At 39.3% G+C, this 22,385-nt stretch overlaps 1 protein-coding gene and 1 non-coding gene across 2 annotated transcripts in view; one reads left to right on the top strand and one right to left on the bottom strand.

The window, feature by feature from the left end:
• Positions 1-22,385, bottom strand: part of Kif14 (kinesin family member 14) — a 97,957-nt gene that overhangs the window by 50,869 nt on the left and 24,703 nt on the right. Inside the window, exons 9-16 of the mRNA XM_004659461.3 lie at positions 21,938-22,054; positions 19,540-19,655; positions 15,670-15,842; positions 11,981-12,128; positions 10,577-10,640; positions 7,038-7,222; positions 3,413-3,515; positions 1,476-1,636 (exon numbers count right to left, since the gene is read on the bottom strand). Of these exons, the coding sequence (XP_004659518.2) occupies positions 1,476-1,636; positions 3,413-3,515; positions 7,038-7,222; positions 10,577-10,640; positions 11,981-12,128; positions 15,670-15,842; positions 19,540-19,655; positions 21,938-22,054 (1,067 nt within the window). The remainder of the gene's footprint in view (positions 1-1,475; positions 1,637-3,412; positions 3,516-7,037; positions 7,223-10,576; positions 10,641-11,980; positions 12,129-15,669; positions 15,843-19,539; positions 19,656-21,937; positions 22,055-22,385) is intronic.
• LOC123458117 lies at positions 271-377 on the top strand. The gene has a single exon (XR_006635416.1). It is a non-coding gene; the product is annotated as a U6 spliceosomal RNA (small nuclear RNA).

The raw sequence follows: 22,385 nt of genomic DNA, 5'->3' as shown, positions 1-22,385 counted from the left end.
AATTTTGTACTACAATAAAAAAAAAAAAGATGAAAAAGTAGGTGTGGGCTATTTAAAAGATTATAATGAAGGCTAGAGAGATGGCTTAGCAGTTAAGGCGCTTGCCTGCAAAGCTTAAGGACCCAGGTTTGATTCCCCAGGACCTACAAAAGCCAGATGCACAAGGTGGCGCATGGGTCTAAAGTTCATTTGCAGCAGCTGGAGGCCCTGGCACATAAATTTTTTCTCTCTCTGCTTGCAAATACATAAATAAAAATAAAAAAAATTTTTGTGCTCGCTTCAGCAGCACATACACTAAAATTGGAACGATACAGAGAAGATTAGCATGGCCCCTGCGCAAGGATGACACACAAATTCGTGAAGCATTCCATATTTTACAAATATATATTTTTTTTAATTATAATTAATACAGTCAACATGCTTTTCTTTTTGCTTTTCTCTGTCCTCACAATTGAACCTATAGCTTTAGATGTGCTGTAAAGCATTCTGCCACTAAACTAATATCCTTAACTCCCTTGCTCTTTTTCTGTTTATTTGCTTTGTTCTCAAGGCAGGATCTCATTCTAGACCAGGCTGACCTGGAACTTACTCTATGTTCACAGGCTGGCCTTGAACTCAAGGATAATGTCTTATCTCAGCCTCTTAAGTGGTAGGGTTAAAGGTGTGTACCACCATGCCTGACTTCTCCTGCCCTTTTTCACTTTGTTTGTTTGTTTGTTTGTTTGTTTGTTTGTTTGTAAGTAGAGTCTCACTCTAGCTCAAGCTGGCCTGGAATTCACTATGTAGTCTCAGGGTAGTCTTGAACTCTCAGCGATCCTCCTACCTTTGCCTCCCCAGTGCTGGGATTAAAGGCGTGAACCACCCTGCCTGGACTTTTAAGTTATTTTGATACAAGGTCGCACTCTGTTGCCCAGAATGGTCTTGAACTTGCTCTATAGTCCAAACTGGCACTCTGTAACATTTTATTATGTAGACTTACAAGGATATTCCCAAATCCAGAAGTCTAATAGCACATAAACTAAAATTTGGGTACAAGAAAAACAAACACATACTCTCTCAGCCTCCTTGAATGACCTTCTTTATTCTTTTGGGATTCTGCCATAGGAACATTTTCTCAACTTCCTACAAGTATTTGCTAACTTCTGGACTGGACCAGGTGTTTACTCCTTAAGCTTTCATATCACACAGTATAGGATTTTGTCAGTACTTTCTGTCACAACTATCTGTGAGACCCATGAGATATCAATTCCTTTAGGGTAAAAGCTATGAGTCAATTATTACTCTTTGTATCTTCTGCATTGGGTACAATGAGACACACACAGTATATGCTCAATAAATGTTTGTTGATTGAATGAGTGTACAAAAATAAAAAGTAATTCCATCATGAAAAATCAACACCCAGAGTTAACTACTAAAGCCTCCTATGATGGGGTTAATTCTGTCACATAGTATTTCACATCAATACTAATACTCACTGTGATCTTTGTGCCATAAACAACTCATTTTTAGCAAATTCAAAGTCTTTGGGGCCCTCACTTATAAGAGTATCTCTACTGGATGGTCTTTTCCCTTTTTGGACTTCAATTGGATGATTGAATCTAAAATAATGATCTCCACCAAGAATCACCCGATCACCCTAAAGCACAGAAGAAAAAAAAATTACTATTTGAGATGTCTAAATGAAAAAAAAACTTACAAACCTTTCCTGATAGTGAGAAAATACATAGCAATTGACTTGTGTGATATATATATATATATATATATATATATATATATATATATATATGTGTGTGTGTGTGTGTATCTTTATATGTATCTTTATATATATCTTTATATATATATATATATGTATGTGTGTGTATATATATATATATATATATATATATATATATATATAAATCTTATTCATACCTCACAATTCAATGAGAAACATATACCATCAGGGGTGGTGGTGCACACCTTTAATCCCAGCAGTTGCCGTTGGGAGGCAGAGATAGGAGGATCACCCTGAGACTATATAGTGAATTCTAGGCAAGACTGGGCTACAGCAAGACCCTACCTTAAAAGAAAAAAAGAAAAGAAACATATCCCAATTTGAGGAAAGAAGAAACTAAAAAACACAGACTTGAATAATAACAACAGATATTCACTGAGCACTTTCTCTTTGTAAGCAATGTTCTAAAAACTACATACAGGGCTGGAGAGATGGCTTAGCAGTTAAGCGCTTGCCTGTGAAGCCTATGGACCCCGGTTCGAGCCTCGGTTCCCCAGGTCCCACGTTAGCCAGATGCACAAGGGGGCGCATGCGTCTGGAGTTCGTTTGCAATGGCTAGAAGCCCTGGCGTGCCCATTCTCTCTCTCTCCCTCCATCTTTCTTTCTCTCTATGTCTGTCGCTCTCAAATAAGTAAATAAAAAATGAACAAAAAAAAAAAATTTTAAAAACTACATACAAACTACTTTTTTTATTAAATTCTCCCCTAGCCCTGAAAATTAGGATGTACAGTGTCCATCCATCTGGATCTGACTACAATAGGCTTTTTATGCTGGTTCTCTTGAGATAGTCACCTAGTTAAATAACTTGACAAAGGTCACATAGCAGGTAATAAAGCCAGGATTTCAATCTTGTCTGGCTTGATCCCAAAGCCCAAGTCTTCATAGGACATAAAATGATGTGGTCATTGCTTAGCAGTCCAGTTAATGATTCACAGTAATACAACTTTTCTTTGTAGAAAGGAAAGCAAATAATGAATTAAATAGATTTTTTTTTCTTTTAGTTTTTTTGAGGTAGGGTTGTGCTCTACCCAGGCTGACCTGGACTTCACTATGTAGTCTCAGGGAGGCCTGGAACTCACAGATCCTCCTACCTCCTGAGTGCTGGGATTAAAGGTATGTGCCACAACACTCGGCTTTAAATAGAATTTTTCTTTTATTTTTTAGAAAGAGAGACAGAGAGAGAAAGGGCATTCCAGGGCCTCTAGCCACTTCAAAAGAACTCCAGATGCATGCACCATCTTGTACATCTGGCTTATGTGGGTCCTGGGGAATCAAACCTGGGTCCTTTGGCTTTGCAGGCAAGTATCTTAACTGCTAAGCCATCTCTCCAGTCCTCCCCTCCCCCCCTTTTTTTTGTTTTTTTGATGTAGGGTCTCACTCTACTCACTCTAGCCCAGGCTGACCTGGAATTCACTATGTAGTTCCAGGCTGGCCTTGAATTCACTGCAATCCTCCTATCTCAGACTCCCAAGTGCTGGGATTAAAGGTGTGCACCTCTATGGCCAGCTAAATAGAATTTTTGAAAGGGAAAATTCTCAATGCAGTTCAGTTCCTCAGGGAGGAGAAAAATAGGACTGAAAGAAATTAAACTAACTTTCCCAAAGTCAATTTCTTATTCTATAGCACCTATCAACTTACATGATGTAATACTGTGGGTTCCAAAATATGTTTTCCATTTACATATGTCTTTGCTTCTCCAACTGAGATAATACTCACTGTCCCTCCAACATTTTTTATAGTACTGTTAAAATAAGAAACACATTATTATAATTGCAGGACACTCTAAAAATGAAAGAATAAGCTGAAATAAGTCTGCTTGGATTATTCCTTTGGTGTTAAGGTTCCTATCAATGTATAGCAACAATAACATAATTATTTAATTTTATTTATTAATTTATTTATCTGAGAGAAAAACAGATATAGAGAGTGAGTATGGGCGCCTCAGAGCCTCTTGCCACTGCAAAGGAATTCCAAATATATGCACCACTTTGTGCATCTGGGTGCTGGAGACAACCAAGTCTGTTAAGACTTTGCAAAAGAACACCTTTAGCCACTGAGACATATTCTCCAACCCAAATTACTTTATTTTCTTCAATAAGACTTTAAAGTTTGGTGAAAAAAGCTTGTCTTCTCTAGCAACTGTGTTTGTCAGCATCGGAAGGAATTTTCATTGTATTTTGGTTATATCCTCTTTAAGGAAAGAAAAAAAAGTTGCTGGATATGATGGCCTACACCTTTCATCCCAGCACTAGGGAGGCAGAAGTAGAAGGATTGCACTGAGTTTGAGGCCACCCTGAGACTATGTAGTGAATTCCAAGTCAGCCTCAACTAGACTGAGACCCTACCTTGAAAAACCAAAAATTAAAATAAACCTAAAGAAGGGATGGAGGGATGGCTTAGCAGTTAAGGTGTTTGCCTACAAAGCCAAAGGACCCAGGTTCAATTCCCCAGGACCCACGTCAGCCAGATGTACAAGGTGGCACATGTGTCTAGAGTTCGTTTGCAGTGGCTGGGGGCCCTGGCGCACCCATTCCCCCCGCCCCTTTCTCTCTATCAAATAAAAAAATAAATAAAAATGAAATATTTAAAGCCAAGCATGGTGACTCACGCCTTTAATCCCAGCTCAGGAGGCAGAGGGAGGAGGATCACCATGAGTTCAAGGCCACCCTGAGACTACATAGTGAATTCCAGGTCAGCCTGAGCTACAGTGAAATCCTGCCTAGAAAAAACAAAAACTAAATAAAAATAAATCAAAAGACAAAACAGAACAAATCTTTCCTGAAAATGAAAAAGGTGCATTAAAAAAAATTCAAGAAAAAAATATTGGCTATGATTTCCTCTGAGAGGTACAGTTGCAAATGTTCTTACCCCTAGTCCTGAGCTTTAATAACAGAAAGAACAGATTGGGAGTGGGGGTTGATATAATGGAAAGAACATTTGTTCCCTCTTGGAAGGGGAGGAATTATCCAGGAAGAAAAGCAGTCAACTAACTAAAAAGACCTTAACTAGAAGATGACACTGAAAAATCAGTTATAAATGTTACATGAAGAGTGTTTTTATTCAGAAAACAAGAAATTCTAAAGAGCAGTACATCTCTGAGCTATCTGGACTGAAAGAAAAAACTGCAAAGATGAGTCCTAAAGACCTCCAGGATCTGTAGCTAGAGGAAAGGTCTATTAAAACACCCCAAAAGATATATCTGAGAAAAACAGTTCACTCCCTAAGCAGTACATGCCTCTCAGCAGTCCACTGTTTAAATCGTGTTTTAAACTTGTCTACGTGTTTCCTCCCCAAACTCTGTGTACTTTGCCATTAAAATTCCACAGCCTAACATTCTAGACCCCACAAAATCAGGCTTCAACCACCAATCTCTCTCAGCTGCCACTGTTTTCCCACTGAAGCCCTTCTCATGCTCACATAACCACAGGAGTACCCCTTTGAGTCATCCCTTTCATGCAGAACATTTTCTCCCTATCTCCATCAGCTCTCAAATCTCAATTAGCATGCTAACAGTCCTTACAAAGATTTTTTGGAACTAAATTAGGGTAAATAAATGCCTTATAACAGTTAAGGAGCTTGCCTGCAAAGCCTAATAATCCAGGTTTGATTCCGCAGTACCCACATAAAGCCAGAAGCACAAAGTAGCACATACATCTGGAGTTTGTCTGCAGTGACTAGAGTCCCTGGCACACCCACTGTCTCTCTCTATCTGCCTCTTTCTCTCTCTCACTATCACAAATCATAATTTTTTTTTAAAAAGGAAAGCCCAGTTAACAAGATGTGGAAAATGAACAGGTGGTGCCATACAGGTATGTCCAATCAACACCCTGAGGACCACATGAGTCCAATGTGGCCCAATACATTTATACATGACAACATTATGTCATAATGTCAAAAGGTTGGGCTGTGGCTGGAGAGATGGCTTAGCCATTAAGACATTTGCCTACAAAGCCAAAGGATCCCAGTTCAACTCTCCAGAACCCACATAAGCCAGATGCACAAGGGGGCGATGCATCTCGAGTTTGTTTGCAGTGACTGAAGGCCCTGGCATGTGCATTCTCTCTCCTTCTCACTCTCAAATAAATAAACTAAAAATAAAAAAGTTTAAAAAACTGGTCCCAAAACATTATAGGCCATTGCCGAGGCCCTTGGTTTACCACCAGGAATAGATGGTAAGACCCTATTGCTGAAGACTACACATACTTGGACTGCAAGGCCACTGAGAAATCCTGCTGGAACTGAGCTGATAACCTCTTCCATGTAGACCAGCTGACAGAAAGCTGGAAGAAGCCATTCTACATGTAGTTCAGTGGGAGAAAGAGATACCACCAGTGAAGATACTCAACAGTGGACACTACAAGCCTTATAATTGGCCAGCCAGGCCAAATGAGCCAACCGGTGCAATAGTGGCACGTCTGTCATGGTGGAAACCAACTGCCCTCCAATTGGACTGGAGGCCCGCTCCATGGGGGGAATACATCCCTGATACTGAAAACTTAAAACAGGGGTAGTCATGAGCCCTAGGTGTGTAACATCTGCTGATGTCTGGAAAAATGTATATACTATGCTTATCAAACTCCCCAGTAAGCACTCCTCTTAATATTCATACCCTTATATTAACGTTACTCTCACTTTGGGTACAGAATATTCTCTTTTCAAATGGCAGGGACCTTGGGATGACTCAGAAGGTATCATAGTGCTAGAAAGAAGTGACTGGAGTACTGAGTAACATCTCGATTACACCTTCCAAGGCTCAGGGTCTAATGCAGAAGAGGTGGCGGAAAGAATGTAAGAGCCAAAGGAAGGGTAGGACTCCTTACAACATGCACCTCCAGACACAAAATGGCCTGGATATCCATGACCTCACAGTGCCTGACACTACCTACACAAGACCATCATAAGAGGAGGAAAAGATCATGACATCAAAATAAAAAAGAGACTTATTGAGATGGGGAGGGGATATGATGGAGAATGGAATTTCAAAGGGACAAGTGGGGGGGTATTACTGTAGGATTTCTTTTATAATCATGGAAAATATTAATAAAAATTAAAAAATAATAATAAATCTTTTTTTTTAATCTAAAAAAAAAAAAACTGGGCGTGATGGCGCACACCTTTAATTCCAGCACTTGGGAGGCAGAGGTAGGAGGATCGCTGAGAGTTTGAGGCCACCCTGAGACTACATAGTTAAATCCAGGTCAATCTGGACCAGCGTGAGACCCTACCTTGAAAAAAAAAAGGTTGGGCTATAAAATTAACATACCAATGATCATCTGCAATCAGTACTCCAGATAACTGAATATCATGTTTTGAGTTTGGTTTATACTTTCCAACTGTAGTTGTTCCTTCTTTGATCATATATAGCAGCATCTCAGATAGTTGTGGGTCTTCACTGAGATTAACGAGGTTTGGCAAGTGGTTGTCCCTTTGAAAAGTAACCCCAGCTTTCTAGAAGAAGTAGAAAAGAAAAAGAAAACTGAAAAACACCTTAACCACAGCATGAAATTACTAAATTCACCTAAAAGGAATGGCCTATGTTAAATATTAGAGCCTTTTTATGTAGTCTCAATAAATTAAAGGCATCTTGGGGCTAAGGGATCAAAGGCAGAATGCCATTGTGTGTGTGATAACTGAGTCTGAATACCCAGCACCACCTCCCAATTAAAGGTTTCTTAGAAGTGCTCCTTTGTGACTTCTATGTCTATACCAATAAACTCCAACTGCTGATCCATCTTTGCCCTTCACCACCCTCAGCCCACTCTTAGAACAGCCCATCACTTTTTACTGCTATTGTCCAGCTGTCTTTAGACCAGTTCTTTCTGTTGCATTTTCACTGTCATCATTTGAATCCAGGTCCTTATCAATTCATACCAAAATTACTGCAGCAGCCTACCAACCACCCTACCAACTATTTCCTACTTTCAAATTTCAAAGCTCAATTCCCTGTTAAACACTTGCAAATAGTTCCTTACTTCCTAAAAGATAAACCTTAAAATTCCTTGGCCTAGGGCTAGAGAGATGGTTGTGGCTAAGGCATTTACCTACAAAGCCTAATGACCTGAGTTTGATTCCCTAATATCTGTCTTCTATCTCTCTCTGCTTGCAAATCAATACACAAATAAAATATTGTTTTAATTCCTTGGCCTAAAAGTCAAGACCTTAATTTATCTTTCCAATTCTACTTCCTTATAATCTCATATCAACTGTTTGTTCCTACTTTTACTCTCGTAAGATTTTCCCATCCTACAATCATCTCTTCTCTATTAATCAAACTATTACCCGAATTTCAAAGCCTGCCCCAAATCTTACGTCTTTTTTTTGTTTGGCTTTGTCTTTTTTTTTTATTATTTGTTTTTGTTTGAAACAGGGTCATATATAGTTGACCTGCCTGGAATTCCCTTTATAGACCAGATTAGTGTGAAACTCACAATCCTCCTGCCTCATCCTCCCACATGCTGCAATTCTAGATATGAACCATCATGTCTGGCAAATCTACCTCTTCTGTGGCGCTGTACTGGCCCTTCTCAGGAAACTCCCCTTTCTTCCTCTGCATTCTTAAAGCACTCACTTCCAATAAAATGTCTTTGACAGCCATGACCTTTGATCTTTACTCACCTTCTCAAATATCCTTTCAAATTTTACTACATTAATGAGTTTTGATTCCTCTAAAAGATTCAATTTCCATCCTCTAAAGAAATAAAAATAAAACCAGCAAAAAATCTTCTCTAAACCTTACACCACTCTACCTAACTTATACAATTCTCATTTTCAAAGAGTCCCTACAGCTCTATGTCTTCATCTCTGTTATTCTTAAACCTACTGTTGTCCTTCTACCACTACAATGACCTGCTAATTTCATAATGTACATTTTCCAAACCTGGAAATCATGCTTTTTTTAACTTTATTGACAGCTTCTACAACTCTAGATAATAAGCCATAATTCCCTCCCCTACCTCCCCTTCATAAATTCACTCTCCATCATATCCCCCCCCTCTCAATTAGTCTCTGTTTTATTTTGATGTCATCTTTTTCTCCTATTATGAGAGTTCTGTGTAGGTAGTATCAGGCATTGCAAGGTCATGGATATCCAGGCCATTTTGTGTCTGGAAGAATGCATTGTAAGCAGTCCTACCCTTCCTTGGGCTGGATGTCATTCTTGCCTTTCCCATTTCTCTGATTATCAGCATTTAAAAGCAGTTATCACTTTTGCTACCTTTCTATCTCCTAAATTTAATGCCTCCACTCTCATCACTGCCTTATTCCACACTCTTACTAAGTGACTTTCTGTTCAAAGAAGGCTTCTTTTCCATTTTCAACTTAAAACCCCATCCCTTAAATTCAAATTCCTCACGATATCATAATCTGAGCCTTGCATCTTTCTCCAGCTTTAAATTCCAATAACATGAAACTTCTTGTTCTTTAGACATCCAAGCTATGTCTGTCCTATCTCCATGCTTTTAATATGGCACTTCTTTCAACAGTGGAGAAAAACAACAGTGGACACTGAAAGCCTTAAATTTGGCCAGCCAGGCCAAAATGAGCCAATGAGTACAAGAGTGGCATATCTATTACGGGGGAGACCAACCACTCTCTAACTGGACTGGAGGCCCACTCCATGGGAAGGAATACATGTCTGATACTGAAAACCTATGACAGGGGAACTCATGAGTCCTAGGGGTGTGACGTATGCTGCTGTCTGGCTAAATGTATATACTATGCCCACCAAACTGCTCAGTTGGCACTTCTCTTAATGTTAATACCCATCTACTAATGCTACTCTCACTTTTGGCTAAAGAAGCTTCTCTTTTCAGATGGCAGTGACGTTGGGATGACTCAGAAGGTACCATGCTGCTAAGAAGTAACAGGAGAGTGCTCAGCACTGAAATATCTCTACCACATCTTCCAAGGCTCAGGGTACATGTAGAAGAGGTGGTGGAAAGAATGTAAGAGCCAAAGGGATAACAGGACTCCTTACAATGCACTCCTCTGGACACAAAATGGCCTGGATCCATGACCTCAGTGCCTGACACTACCTACACAAGACCATCATATTAGGAGGAAAAGATCATGACATCAAAATAAAGGAGACTGATTGAGAGGGGGAGAAATATGATGCAGAGTGGAGTTTCAAAGGGAAAAGTGGGGGGAAGGAGGGAATTACCATGATTTATTATCTATAATTATGGAAGTTGTCAATTTAAAAATTACATTAAACTTCAGAAATACATATTTTAAAAATATGGCATTTGTTTACTTGGAAAATTCTAACTTTATTAGCCTTGCAAATTCCTATTAATCATACAAAACCATGCTCACTTGTCTCTCTGATAACTACCCTCCTTAAGGTTAATTACTACTTCCTCTGTCTTGCTTCTCTACCTCTTATATATTTTTCATGGCAACTGAATGAATTACATGAAACTGCAATGCTCAACACTTTATACTATGAAAATGACAGTTTCATTTGGTTCCACCTAATCAAGTCATATCACATTTCAGCTTTATAATCACAAAGTCTCTGAGAGTGAAAACTGTATTATTCACCCTGGCCTCATAATTGCTAATATAACATAGATGTTTAATAAGTATTTGTAAAACCAAAGTGAATACAAGAAGATATTTTATTGATGTTTTAAATATCTAACCTGATCACAGGCTGTAGGCAATTATAATCTTGATCTAATTCTTTATATTAAATCTCCTTATGGCATTTCATTGTACAGATACAATGTTAGTACAAATAAATATGTTTATTGACATAGTTCTTTTATTTCAAATGACTTTAAAATGCAAAAATGATACCTGCAACTCCTCTGTTTCTTGAAGTTTTCTTTTTTCAGCTTGTTCAAATTTTTCTTTCCAAACTCTTTCCAAAAACAAAATAATAACAGGCAAGACTAAGAATCAAGAAATATCAGTGAAGGGCTGAAGAGATGGCTTAATGGTTAAGGTGCTTGCCTGCAAAGTCTAAGGACCAAGGTTTGATTCCCCAGCACCCACATAAGCCAAATGCACAAAGTGGCACATGCACCTGTAGTTCATTTGCAGTGCTAGTGGCCTAGGTACACCCATTCTCTCCCTCTGTCTCTGTCTCTCTCTCTCTTTCTATAAATATGCCTGCCCTTCTCCCTCTCTCTCAAATAAATAAAATTAAAAAAAAAAAAAAAAAGAAATCCAACATCCTTTCATGATAAAAGTCCTACAGAGACTAGGAATAGAAGGAATACATCTCAATATAATAAAAGCTATTTATGACAAGCCTACAGCAAACATATTACTAAATGGGGAAAAAGTAAGGTAACCCAGGCCCAGAAAGCCAAGCACCACATGTTCTCTCTCATATGTGGATCCTAGCTACAGATGATTGGGCTTCTGCGTGAGAAGGAAAATACTTAGTAGCAGAGGAGATATAAAGGGAAGAGAAAGGAAGGGAGGAGGGTACTTAAGAGGTTGGTATTGTATATATGTAAGTAGAATGATTGAGATGGGGAGGTATATGATGGAGAATGGAATTTCAAAGGGGAAAGTGTGGGGTGGGGGAGGGAGGGTATTAACATGGGATATTTTTTATAATCATGGAAAATGTTAATAAAAATTGTGAAAAGATAAAAAATAAAAATTAAAAAACAAGAAATATCAGCTGGGTATGGTGGCACATGGCTTTAATTCCAGCACCTGGGAGGCAGAGGTAGGAGAATCATCGTGAGTTCAAGGCCACCCTGAGACTTCATAGTGAATTCCAGGTCAGCCTGGGCTACAGCAAGACCCTACCTCGAACCCCCCCAGAAAAAAAATCAGTGAAGACCAGGTAACTATCTAGCAGGGTATCTGGAAGGCAGACTGCTCTATTCATATGGAATATGAATATGTAGGGGAAAAGTATTATCTTGGGCTGGAGAGATGACTTAGCAGTTAAGGCGTTTGTCTGCAAACCCAAAGGACCCAGGGTCAATTCTCTAGGACCCAAATAAACCAGATGCACAAAGGACCCATGTGTATGGAATTTGTTTTCAGTAGCTAGAGGCCCTGGCATGCTCATTCTCTCTCTCTCTCTCTCTCTCTCTCTCTCTCTCTCTTCTATCTCTATCTCTCTCTGTTTGCAAATAAATTAAAAAATAAAATAAAAATTAGGTATTCTCTGAAGGTCCTTCTCAATCCTAGATTCTACAGCAATACATGTAACATTTAATATACTGATTTCTTCACCTTTGCATTTCCACCATGTCTCTCTCCTGTTGATGCAGTTTCATTCTTAAGGCTACTATTTCTTGTCGACAAAGTCTGTATCGTTCAGGATCAATATTCCAGTTGTTTCTCTGAGCAGCTTTTAACTTTTCAATTTCTGCTTTCAGTTCTAAAGATTTATAAAACGATACATGTTACATAATAATATCCAATGTAAGCATAATCTATTACACTTAACATTTCAAATACTATCAAATAAAGAATAGGGGCAGGGGCTAGAGAGACGTTTTAGTGGTTAAGGCCTGTGAAGACTAAGGACTTATGTTCTAATCTCAAGTCCCATATAAGCCAGATGCACAAGGAGATGCAAGTATGCAAGGTCATACATGTGCATAAGATGGCGCACGCATCTGGAATTTGATTTTACTGACTGGAGGCCATGACGTGCCAATTTCCACCACACCCCCCCCTCATAAAAATATGCAAAAATAAAGGCTAGGTGTGGTGGTGCACACCTTTAATCCCAGCACTTGGGAGGCAGAGGTAGGAGCATTGCCCAAACTACATAGTGAAATCTAGGCCAGCCTAGGCCAGATGAAACCCTACCTCAAAAAAGACAAAAATAAATAAGTAAAAATAAAAAAATAAAAAGAATATGGGCAGGTTGGAAAGATGGCTCAGCAGTTAAGGCACTCCCCTGAAAAGCCTAAGGACAGAGGTATGATTCCCCAGTACCAAAGTAAGCTGGTAGCACATGTGTCTAGAGTTTGCAGTGGCTGCAGGTCCTGGTGTGTCCATTCATATTCTCATTCTCTCTGCCTCTCTTTCCCTCTCTCTCAAATAAATTAATTAATTAAATACTTTAAAACTGTGATGTTATTCCAGGAAAAAAAAAATATTTTTAAAAAGAATAGGGGCTTCTGGTTAAGATGACAGAATACAGCCAGGCATAGTGACACATGCTATTAATCCTAGCACTCAGGAGGCAGAGATAGGAGGATTTCCATGAGTTTGAGGCCACCCTGAAACTACATAGTAAATTCTAGGTCAGCCTGGACTATAGTAAGACCCTACCTTGAAAAGCCAAAGAGAGAGAGTGAGAGAGAGAAAGATGGCCAAATAGGAGCCATGCTAGAACATCCTGGGGAAAAGAGAGGACTGAAAAGGCAAGAAGCCCAGGGGGAATCCTGTCTCCTCTTCCACCTTACCATCTGGAGGAACTGAAGAATGCAGCACATTACTATGAACTAATAATGACAAGATCTATGATTTATACAATATATTTATGAATAAACACATTTGATTTGAAACTAAAGAAGCCTGGTGTGGTGGCACATGCCTTTAATACCAGAAATTGGGAGCCCGAGACAGGAAGATTGCTGACAGTTCAAGGCCAGCCTGAGGCTACACAGTGAATTCCAAGTCAGCATGTGCTAGAGCAAGACCTTACCTCAAAAAAACAACCTAAGTTGGGCGTGGTGGTGCACGCCTTTAATCCCAGCACTCAGGAGGGAGAGGTAGGAGGATCACAGTGAGTTTGAAGCAACCCTGAAACTACAGAGTGACCCTACCTTGAAAAACCAAAAAGAAAATAAAGAAAAACAAATGAGTAAGTAATAGCGACATCAACTTTACTTACACAATCTATAAATTTCTACCTAGCCTTAACCCAGAAGTATTCCCATATTAATAAATTCACCCCTTCATAAACAGCCCAGAGTATGGGCAAAGGGAAAACAAGCAAGTAGCAATCAATTTTTCTAGGATACTTCTAAGAGGCAAAGAGGGCACTATTAATTACACTAGGACAATTGACATAAACTGAGATTGTCCTTGGGAACATTACTCAAAAAGACACACAGGACAAACATCAGAAAGATTCAAGCTGGAATTCAGGAAGTTTGTTTTAGTGAGAACAATCCTATCTGTAAAACAGGGGCCCAAAGAGAAAGGATGGACAATGATAGAGAAAACTGATTCTTCTCCACTTCTAGTCTCTGAAGTATTTACCACCTTTGGCTGCTAAAAGGAATCAGCACAAAGATATGAAAAGACGGCAGTTTCACATAACCAAGGTTAAAGTGAAGTTCAAAGCCAAATAAAAGCAAGATTTATTACAGGTATTAAAATCTATACTAAAAGATAAATAGAAAGCTGTCTTTAGCATAAAGTTAGGGCTACGTAGAAACTCAAGCCCAAATAGCCTTAAGCTGATGTTCCCTGGTGGTCTAGTGGTTAGAATTTGATGCTCTCACCAAACAGCAGTGGAATGAATGAACTAAGAAAAAGTATAACTTCTTCAGACACAAAATGGCCTGGATATCTATGACCTCACAGTGCCTGACAACCTATACAAGACCATCATACTAAGGAGGAAAAGATGATGACATCGAAATAAAAAAGAGACCGATTAAAAGGGGGAGGGGATATGATGGAGAATGGAATTGCAAAGGAGAAAGCATGGGGGAGGAAATTACCATGGTTTGTTGTCTATAATTACTGAAATTGTCAATTAAAAATAAGAAAAAGTGGGGCTGGAGAGATGGCTTGGCGGCTAAGCACTGCCTGTGAAGCCTAAGGACCCCGGTTCGAGGCTTGATTCCCCAGGACCCACGTTAGCCAGATGCACAAGGGGGCGCACGTGTCTGGAGTTCGTTTGCAGCGGCTGGAGGCCCTGGCGTGCCCATTCTCTCTCTATCTGCCTCTTTCTGTCACTCTCAAATAAATAAATAAAATTTAAAAATAACAAAAAAATTTAAAAAAATAAGAAAAAGTGTAAGAAATACGATGATGAAAACGTATGAAGAGCAAAATAATAAATAACTTCATTGTTTTACTGCTGTACACATTTATGGCTAAGTCTGAAAATTTTTTTAAATATTTTTACTAGCCTGGCATTGTGGCCCATGCCTTTCATACCAGCACTCAGCAGGCAGAGGTAGGATGATCGCTGTGAGTTCAAGGCCACCTGAGACTACAGGTGAATTCCAAGTCAGGGCTGGATTGAAAACCTACTTCAAAAAAACAAAAACATGTGTATATATATATATATATATTTTTTTTTATTTATTTATTTGAGAGTGACAGACAGAGAGTAAGACAGATAGAGGGAGAGAGAGAGAATGGGCGAGCCAGGGCTTCCAGCCACTGCAAAAGAACTCCAGACGCGTGTGCCCCCTTATGCATCTGGCTAACGTGGGACCTGGGGAACCGAGCCTCGAACCGGGGTCCTTAGGTTTCACAGGCAAGAGTTTAACCGCTAAGCCATCTCTCCAGCCCATGTGTATATTTTTTGACTTATATATGGTCATGGAGAGGGGAAGAGAGGGAGGAGAAAAGGGCACACCAGGACCTCTTGCCAATGCAAACAAACACCAGATTTATGCATTACTTTGTGCATCTAACTTTACATGAATACTGGGGAATCAAACCCAGACAAGCAGGCTTTGCAAAACAGTGTCTTTAACTGCTGAGCCATCTCCCAAGCCCTAAAAAATGTGATTAAGGCTTGCTGTTTTCCCTTTGCCCATGCTCTGTTTTCTGGCCTTACAACTTATTCTCCTTCTCACTGCCCTACCTATCTTCCTCCAACAATGTAAAACTTATAACCAGACCTAGTAATAAATAAGTATGAAAAAGTATCAAGATATGAATTATAAGCAAGTCTAAACTTTGGAAAAATAATTTTTTAATTACAAGAAAATACGCACCTCTGATTAACTTAGCATTCATGTCTTCATTTACTTTGGCAATATTAACTATCATACGAGCTTGGTTGGCATATCTAAGTGTGCTTAATGTTTCTTCTATGTTGCTAGCAGCAGGACTGATTGTAGCTATCATTGCTGTTTTTGAATTTCCACCCAGGCTTTCTTTTAATAGCCTTCAAGGGAGATAGGAGGGAAGAATCATAATTACACGTTGCTTTTATCACAGTCTAATAACAGTAATTATGTAGAAAATAACAAACTAATAAAGCATGTAATACAGTATTATATGCTTCACTCAAATACTACTTAAAACCTTTTTGGTATCCACACCTATTTATTTTTTATTATTAATTTTATTTTCTGTAGATATTTTTAGATCCCATAAACGCTTTGTTTTTCTTATGCTTTCTGCATGGTTTCATGAGGCAATTACCTGTGCATATGTTTTTAAAACATGGTTGGCCACCAACTATTTATTAAGAGACCACTCCCCTTACTAGATGGTGAGCTATTAGGAAGACTTGTGTCTTGGTCATCTTTGTATTCCCAATGCTACACTCTTAAAGAATAGGTTTTTAGCCGGGCGTGGTGGCACACGCCTTTAATCCCAGCACTCGGGAGGCAGAGGTAGGAGGATCGCCGTGAGTTCGAGGCCACCCTGAGACTACATAGTGAATTCCAGGTCAGCTTGAGCCAGAGTGAGACCCTACCTTGAAAAACCAAAAAATATATATATATATAGGTTTTTAATAAATGTTGAAACAATAAATGAACATATAAACAAAAATTCTGTATTGTACTATGTACAAAAGCTTTATTTTACAGGTGTGGAGAGTTGGCTTGGTGTTTAAGGCATTTGCCTGCAAAGCCAAAGGATCCCAGTTCAATTCTCCAGAACCTACATAAGCCAGATGCACAAGGGGGGTCATGCATCTGGAGTTCATTGCAGTGGCTGGAGGCCCTGGCAAGCTCATTCTTTCTCTCTCTCTTTCTCTCCCTTTCCCCCTTCCTCTCACTATTTCTCTCTGTCAAATAAATAAATAAAATATATATGTAAGAAAAGCTTTATTTGGGGCTGGAGAGACGGCTTAGTGGTTAAGCGCTTGCCTGTGAAGCCTAAGTACCCTGGTTTGAGGCTCAATTCCCCAGGACCCACATTAGCCAGATGCACAAGGGGGCTCACGTGTCTGGAGTTCGTTTGCAGTGGCTGGAGGCCCTGGTGCGCCCATATTTTCTCTCTCTCTCTCTCTCTCTGCCTCTTCCTCTCTCTGTCACTCTCAAATAAATAAATAAAAACAAAAAACAAAAAAAAAGCTTTATTTTAGAGACAAAAAGAACTATGGAATTAAAAATACCCGTTTTATTAGTGCATAATGAATTTCACAATTTCCAAATTTCCAAAGGCATTTAAAAATTAGATTCTCGGCCAGGCATTATGGTGCATGCCTTTAATCCCAGCACTTGGGAGGCAGAGGTAGGAGGATCACCATGAGTTCAAGGCCTCCCTGAGAATACATAGTGAATTCTAGGTCAGCCTGAAATAGAGTGAGACCCTACCTTGAAAAACCAAAAAAAAAAAAAAAAAAAAAAAAATTAAATTCTTCCTTATAGGTTTCAAGGTAGAAAACATCACTTGGGGCCTGAGGCAGAAAAATTACCCCGAGTTCAAGGATAGTGAAGGCTATATAGTGAGCTTCATGCCAGTGCAAAAATAAGTAAATAAATAAATAAATAAATAAAAACCCATGTTGGCCAGGAAGAAGGTTTAGTGATTAAAGGCACATATTTACAAAGCCTACTGCACAGATTCAATCCTAGTACCCATATATAGTCAGATGTACACAATGGTACATACATCTGGATTTCATTGGTAGTGGCAAGAGGTCCTGGCAAACCCATTCTGTCTCTCTTCTTTCTCTTCTCTTTCCCAAATAAATAAAAATATGTTTTTAAAGACAATATGTAGGGCTGGGGAAATGGCTTAGTGGTTAAGGCATTTGCCTGCAAAGCCTAAGGACTCTGGTTCGATTCTCCAAGACCCACATAAGCCACATGCAGAAGGGGGCACATGTGTTTGGAGGTTGTTTGCAATGGCTGAGGCCCTGGCATGCTCATTCTCTCTTTCTATCTATCCCCCCCCCTCAAATAAATAAATATTTTTTAAAAAAAAGACAATATATAAGCTAAAAAATGTAAACCAATTATAAAGATGTAAAGGTAGGAGGATCACTGTGAGTTCAATGCCACCCTGAGACTACATAGTGAACTGCAGATCAGCCTACCTCTAAAAACAAACAAACATAAAAAGTATTTAACAGCACTATGGAAGCAATTCAGTTAGTAGAGTATGTGTTTAGCATGCATGAAGCCTTAACTAAGTATGGTGGCACCCACCTGTAATCCCAGCACTCAGGAGGTGAAGGCTACATAGCATAAATATTCTTGGCTATATAGTAAGTTCCTAACCAGTCTAGACTATGTGAGACCCTATCTAAAAACAAGCTGGAGAGATGGCTTAGCAGTTAAGGCATTTGCATGTGAAGCCAAAGGACCCACATTCAATTCCCAAGAACCCAAGTAAGCCAGATACACAAGTTGTTGCATGCACCTGGAGTTTATATGCAGCAGGTGAAGGCCCTGGCATGCCCATTCTCTCTCTTTCTCTCAAATAAATAAACAGCAGTTGTTAAAGACAAAAGTGAAAATAAGTAATAATTTCATAGCTTAGAAACACTGTGGAATGTGGATTTGTTTACCCTCGTGCTCTCATGGCTGAATGCAAGTGTGGCTTGATGCTGTTGCTCACCTTGACTGCTTGAGAGAGCATCTTAACACATATCACTAGCTAGCAGGAGGAGAAATCAAATTTCAAACTTTAAAGTAGCCAGGCATGGTGGCACACACCTTTAATACCACTACTTGGGAGACAGAGGTAGGAGGACTGCCATGAGTTTGAGGCCATCCTGAGACTACATAGTGATCTCCAGGTCAGCCTAGGCTAGAGTGAGACCCTATCTTGGAAAAAAAAAAAAAAAGAACCCCAAAACAAGATGTACTTTATCCTGACTGACAATCACTTTTCACACCACCTAAAATCTTAAATTAAACCACTGTAAATTGGGACTCCTCTATCCATAACAATGCTCATCAGAAGTAAATACTAAATATATACAGAGGTAAATTTAATATATTAGCAATAAAATATATATTACTGTATCTATTTGCAAGTGGGGGTGGAGAATGGGCCTGCCATGGCCTCTTGTCACTGCAAATGAACTCCAGAGGCATATGTCACTTTTTGCATCTGGCTTATGTGGGTACTGAAGAATCTACCCCAAGCCATCAGGCTTTTTAAGCAAGTAAAAACATATATTACTATAAAAACACCTATGAAGAATCTGGGTGCTAGTCATTATGTGGTAGGCAAAAAAAAAAAAAAAAAATTCAATTTCACGTTATACAAATATGTTTGGTATTACATGCTAAAACTTGTAACAAATTTAGTTGCTTATACTCATAGTACATATTATGTCTTAGGACCTACAGTATTTAATCCTTAATATTGCTTAAAAGGCTTTAATATAATCCCCATTTTATAGATCAGGAAACAGGCTATACTATTAAGGAATTTGCTCAAATCACAAACTTTATAAGAAGTAAAGCTGATATTCAAATCTAGATTCACAATTCTTATCTATGCCAAAGTTGTATCCATCATCCTTTTCCTCACAGTACTCACTCTGTGTGTGTGTGTGTGTGTGTGTGTGTATTTTTAGCTGTGGTGAAGATTGAACCCAGTCTTATGCAAACACTCTACCATATAAGCCCATTATATTTACATAATTATTTATTATTTCACAAGATACTTACCATGTAAGAACAGATTCACGATACGGAATAAAAGCTCTCTTTCGGTTTCCTTGTTCAGAGAGTGCAAAGATAACCTTCCCCAGAGTTAGCAAGGACTTGTTAATGCTCACACCTTCCTGGATATAAGATTGAAAACATTTTCCTTAGCTTCTCAGCAACAAACTTATTTCACAAAATATACCCCTCCTCTCATATAATTACCAAATAAATACTTTCTTCCATAAACTATCAACTTTCTTATAACTGAGCATCTGTTTCCTTAAAAAGTCATTATAGGGTGAAGAGATGGCCTAGCGGTTAAGGCATTTGCCTGCAAAGCCAAAGGATACCGGTTCAATTCTCCAGGACCCACGTAAGCCAGATGCACAAGGGAGTGCACGCATGCACAAGGGGGTGCACACGTTTGGAGGTTTGCAGTGGCTGGATGCCCTGGCACACCATTCTCTCTCTCACTTCCTCTTTCTCTCTCTCAAATAAATAAATAAAATATATTTTTTAAAGTCATTATAGGCCTGCCATTGCTGTTCCTACAGCAACAACAGCACAACTTTCCTGCCCCTGCTAGTGGCCTTCTCCTGCCTCTCCTCCTGCACACCCTTCCCACCTCTTTGTCTTCCCTGTTGTTAGGTGGCCAGAAAGGAAGGATTCAGGTGTATCAACGTTTCCCATGCCTTCACACAAGCTCCTTGTTTTCAGTCAGAATGGCTACAGGTGACCAAGAAGCCAAAGGGCAAGAAGTCTCCTATGCCCTCTTTGTGCAGACTTACAGAGAAGAACATAGGAAAAACCCAGAGGTTCCTGTCAATTTCACGGTTTCCCAAGAAGTATTCTGAGAGGCGGAAGACAATGTCCAGCAAGGACAAATGCAAGTTTGATGAAATGGCAAAGGTGGATAAAGTGCACCAGCTAAAGGAGGCAAGAAGAAAAAGAATCCTAATGCCCCCAGAAGACCACTGTCTGGATTTTTCTTATTCTTCTCTAGAATTCCATCCCAACATCAAATCCACAGACTCTGGCATCTCTATTAGAGGTGTGAGGAAGCACTGTGAGGAAGACCTGCTGATACTGCAGTGGGCATCCCTTCAGCTTCAGGTTGTTTTATACAGGGACATAGCATTCTTTCTTTCTTTCTTTCTTTATTTAAGAACAACAGACAGAGAGAGAAAGGTGAGGGGGAGAGAGAATGGGCACTCCAGCCACTGCAAACGAACTCCAGACGCATATAACCCCTTGTGCATCCGGCTAACATGGGTCCTAGGGAATCGAGCCTTGAACCAGGGTCCTTAGGCTTCACAGGCAAGCACTTAACCGCTAAGCCATCTCTCCAGCCCTCTTTTGACATTCTTAGTTGTAGAAAAGCAGAGTTGGGTCAGCTGGCATAAGTGTTTGGAGGTTTTTTTTTTTTCTTAAGTGCAGTAGATTTTCAAACTATTTCTAAACTAGAATTTATCTTTGTCAGCAAAGCAAAACTACTACTGCATCAATGAAAGTTCAAGGGCCTCTATACTTAAACACAATTTGCAACATTTTGGTTGTTTTCTTGTATGTTTAGAATGCTGAGGTATTTTTGAAGTTAAACAAACAGTATTATACTAACAAAAAAGTCATTATATCATTATAACCAAAAAGTATTTAATACTAAACTACAGCAATACAATAAACTATAGATAACTTGTTTTTTTAGTATCTCAGTCTGCGTTCTCCTAAATATAATGCACTAAAATAAACTTCATCAAAATGAAAAGAGCAAGAAGATAAAAGAGTGCTACTGAGGCTGAGGCAGGAAAATCATTTGTGCTAAAGATTTCAGAGCCAGCCTTGTCAACATAGTGAGACCTCATTTCAATAAGAAAAAATATAGGTTGGAGAGATGGCTTAGTGGTTAAGACACTTACCTGCAAAGCCTAAGGACCCATGTTCAATTCTCCAGGTGCCATGAGAGCCAGATGCACAATATGATGCAATAATGCAAGGTCACACATGCATACAAGATGACACATGTGCCTGGAGTTTAATTGCAGTGGCTGGAGGCCCTGACACATCAATTCTCTCTCATACACACACACACACAAGAAAAGAAAGAAGAAGAAGCTGTGTGTGGTGGTGCACAACTTTAATCCCAGCACTCAGGAGGCAGAGGTAGGAAAATTACCATGAGTTCAAGGCCGCCCTGAGACTACATAGTTAATTCCAGGACAGCCTGAGCTAGAATGAAACCCTACCTCGAAACCGCCCCCCCCAAAAAAACAGAGAAAGAAAAAATATATATGCATAAGTTTATATAAGTATGCATATATATATATATATATATACACACACATACATACATACATACATACATATATATGTACATGGAGAGGGACAGACAAAGACAGTCAGTAGAGGTCATCCTATTTACCTTCAGTCGATCTCCACTTGTATGGGCAGTAGAGCAGCGTTCACTGCCAGCCAAGTCTATTAGGTTGATACGGCTTGTTATTCTGTGATCATGTTCTTCCCCTTCCACGAACTCAGTCTACAGCAAAATCACATTAGAATAATTTCAGTTCTTTTATGACTCCCATCCATGTAAGCCTCTAAGAGGGAAAAGTTATATAAATTACAATAACTTATTTCTTTTAAAAAACCATCTCTTAGGCTGGAAAGATTGCTTAGCAGTTAAGACACTTGCCTGCAAAGCCTCAGAACCCAGGTCTGATTCCTTAGTACCCACATTAGCCTGATGTACAAGGTGGTGCTTGCATTTGGGGTTCATTTGTAGTGATAGAAGCCCTAGTATGCCCTTCTCTTTCTATCTTCCTCCTCCTGTCTCTCTCTACTCAAATAAGAAATACCTTTTAAAAACC

Source organism: Jaculus jaculus, chromosome 1, assembly GCF_020740685.1.
Source record: "Jaculus jaculus isolate mJacJac1 chromosome 1, mJacJac1.mat.Y.cur, whole genome shotgun sequence".
Lineage (NCBI taxonomy): Eukaryota > Metazoa > Chordata > Mammalia > Rodentia > Dipodidae > Jaculus > Jaculus jaculus.
The sequence above is the reverse complement of the archived record's forward strand: the minus strand, read 5'-3'. Positions and strand labels throughout refer to the sequence as shown.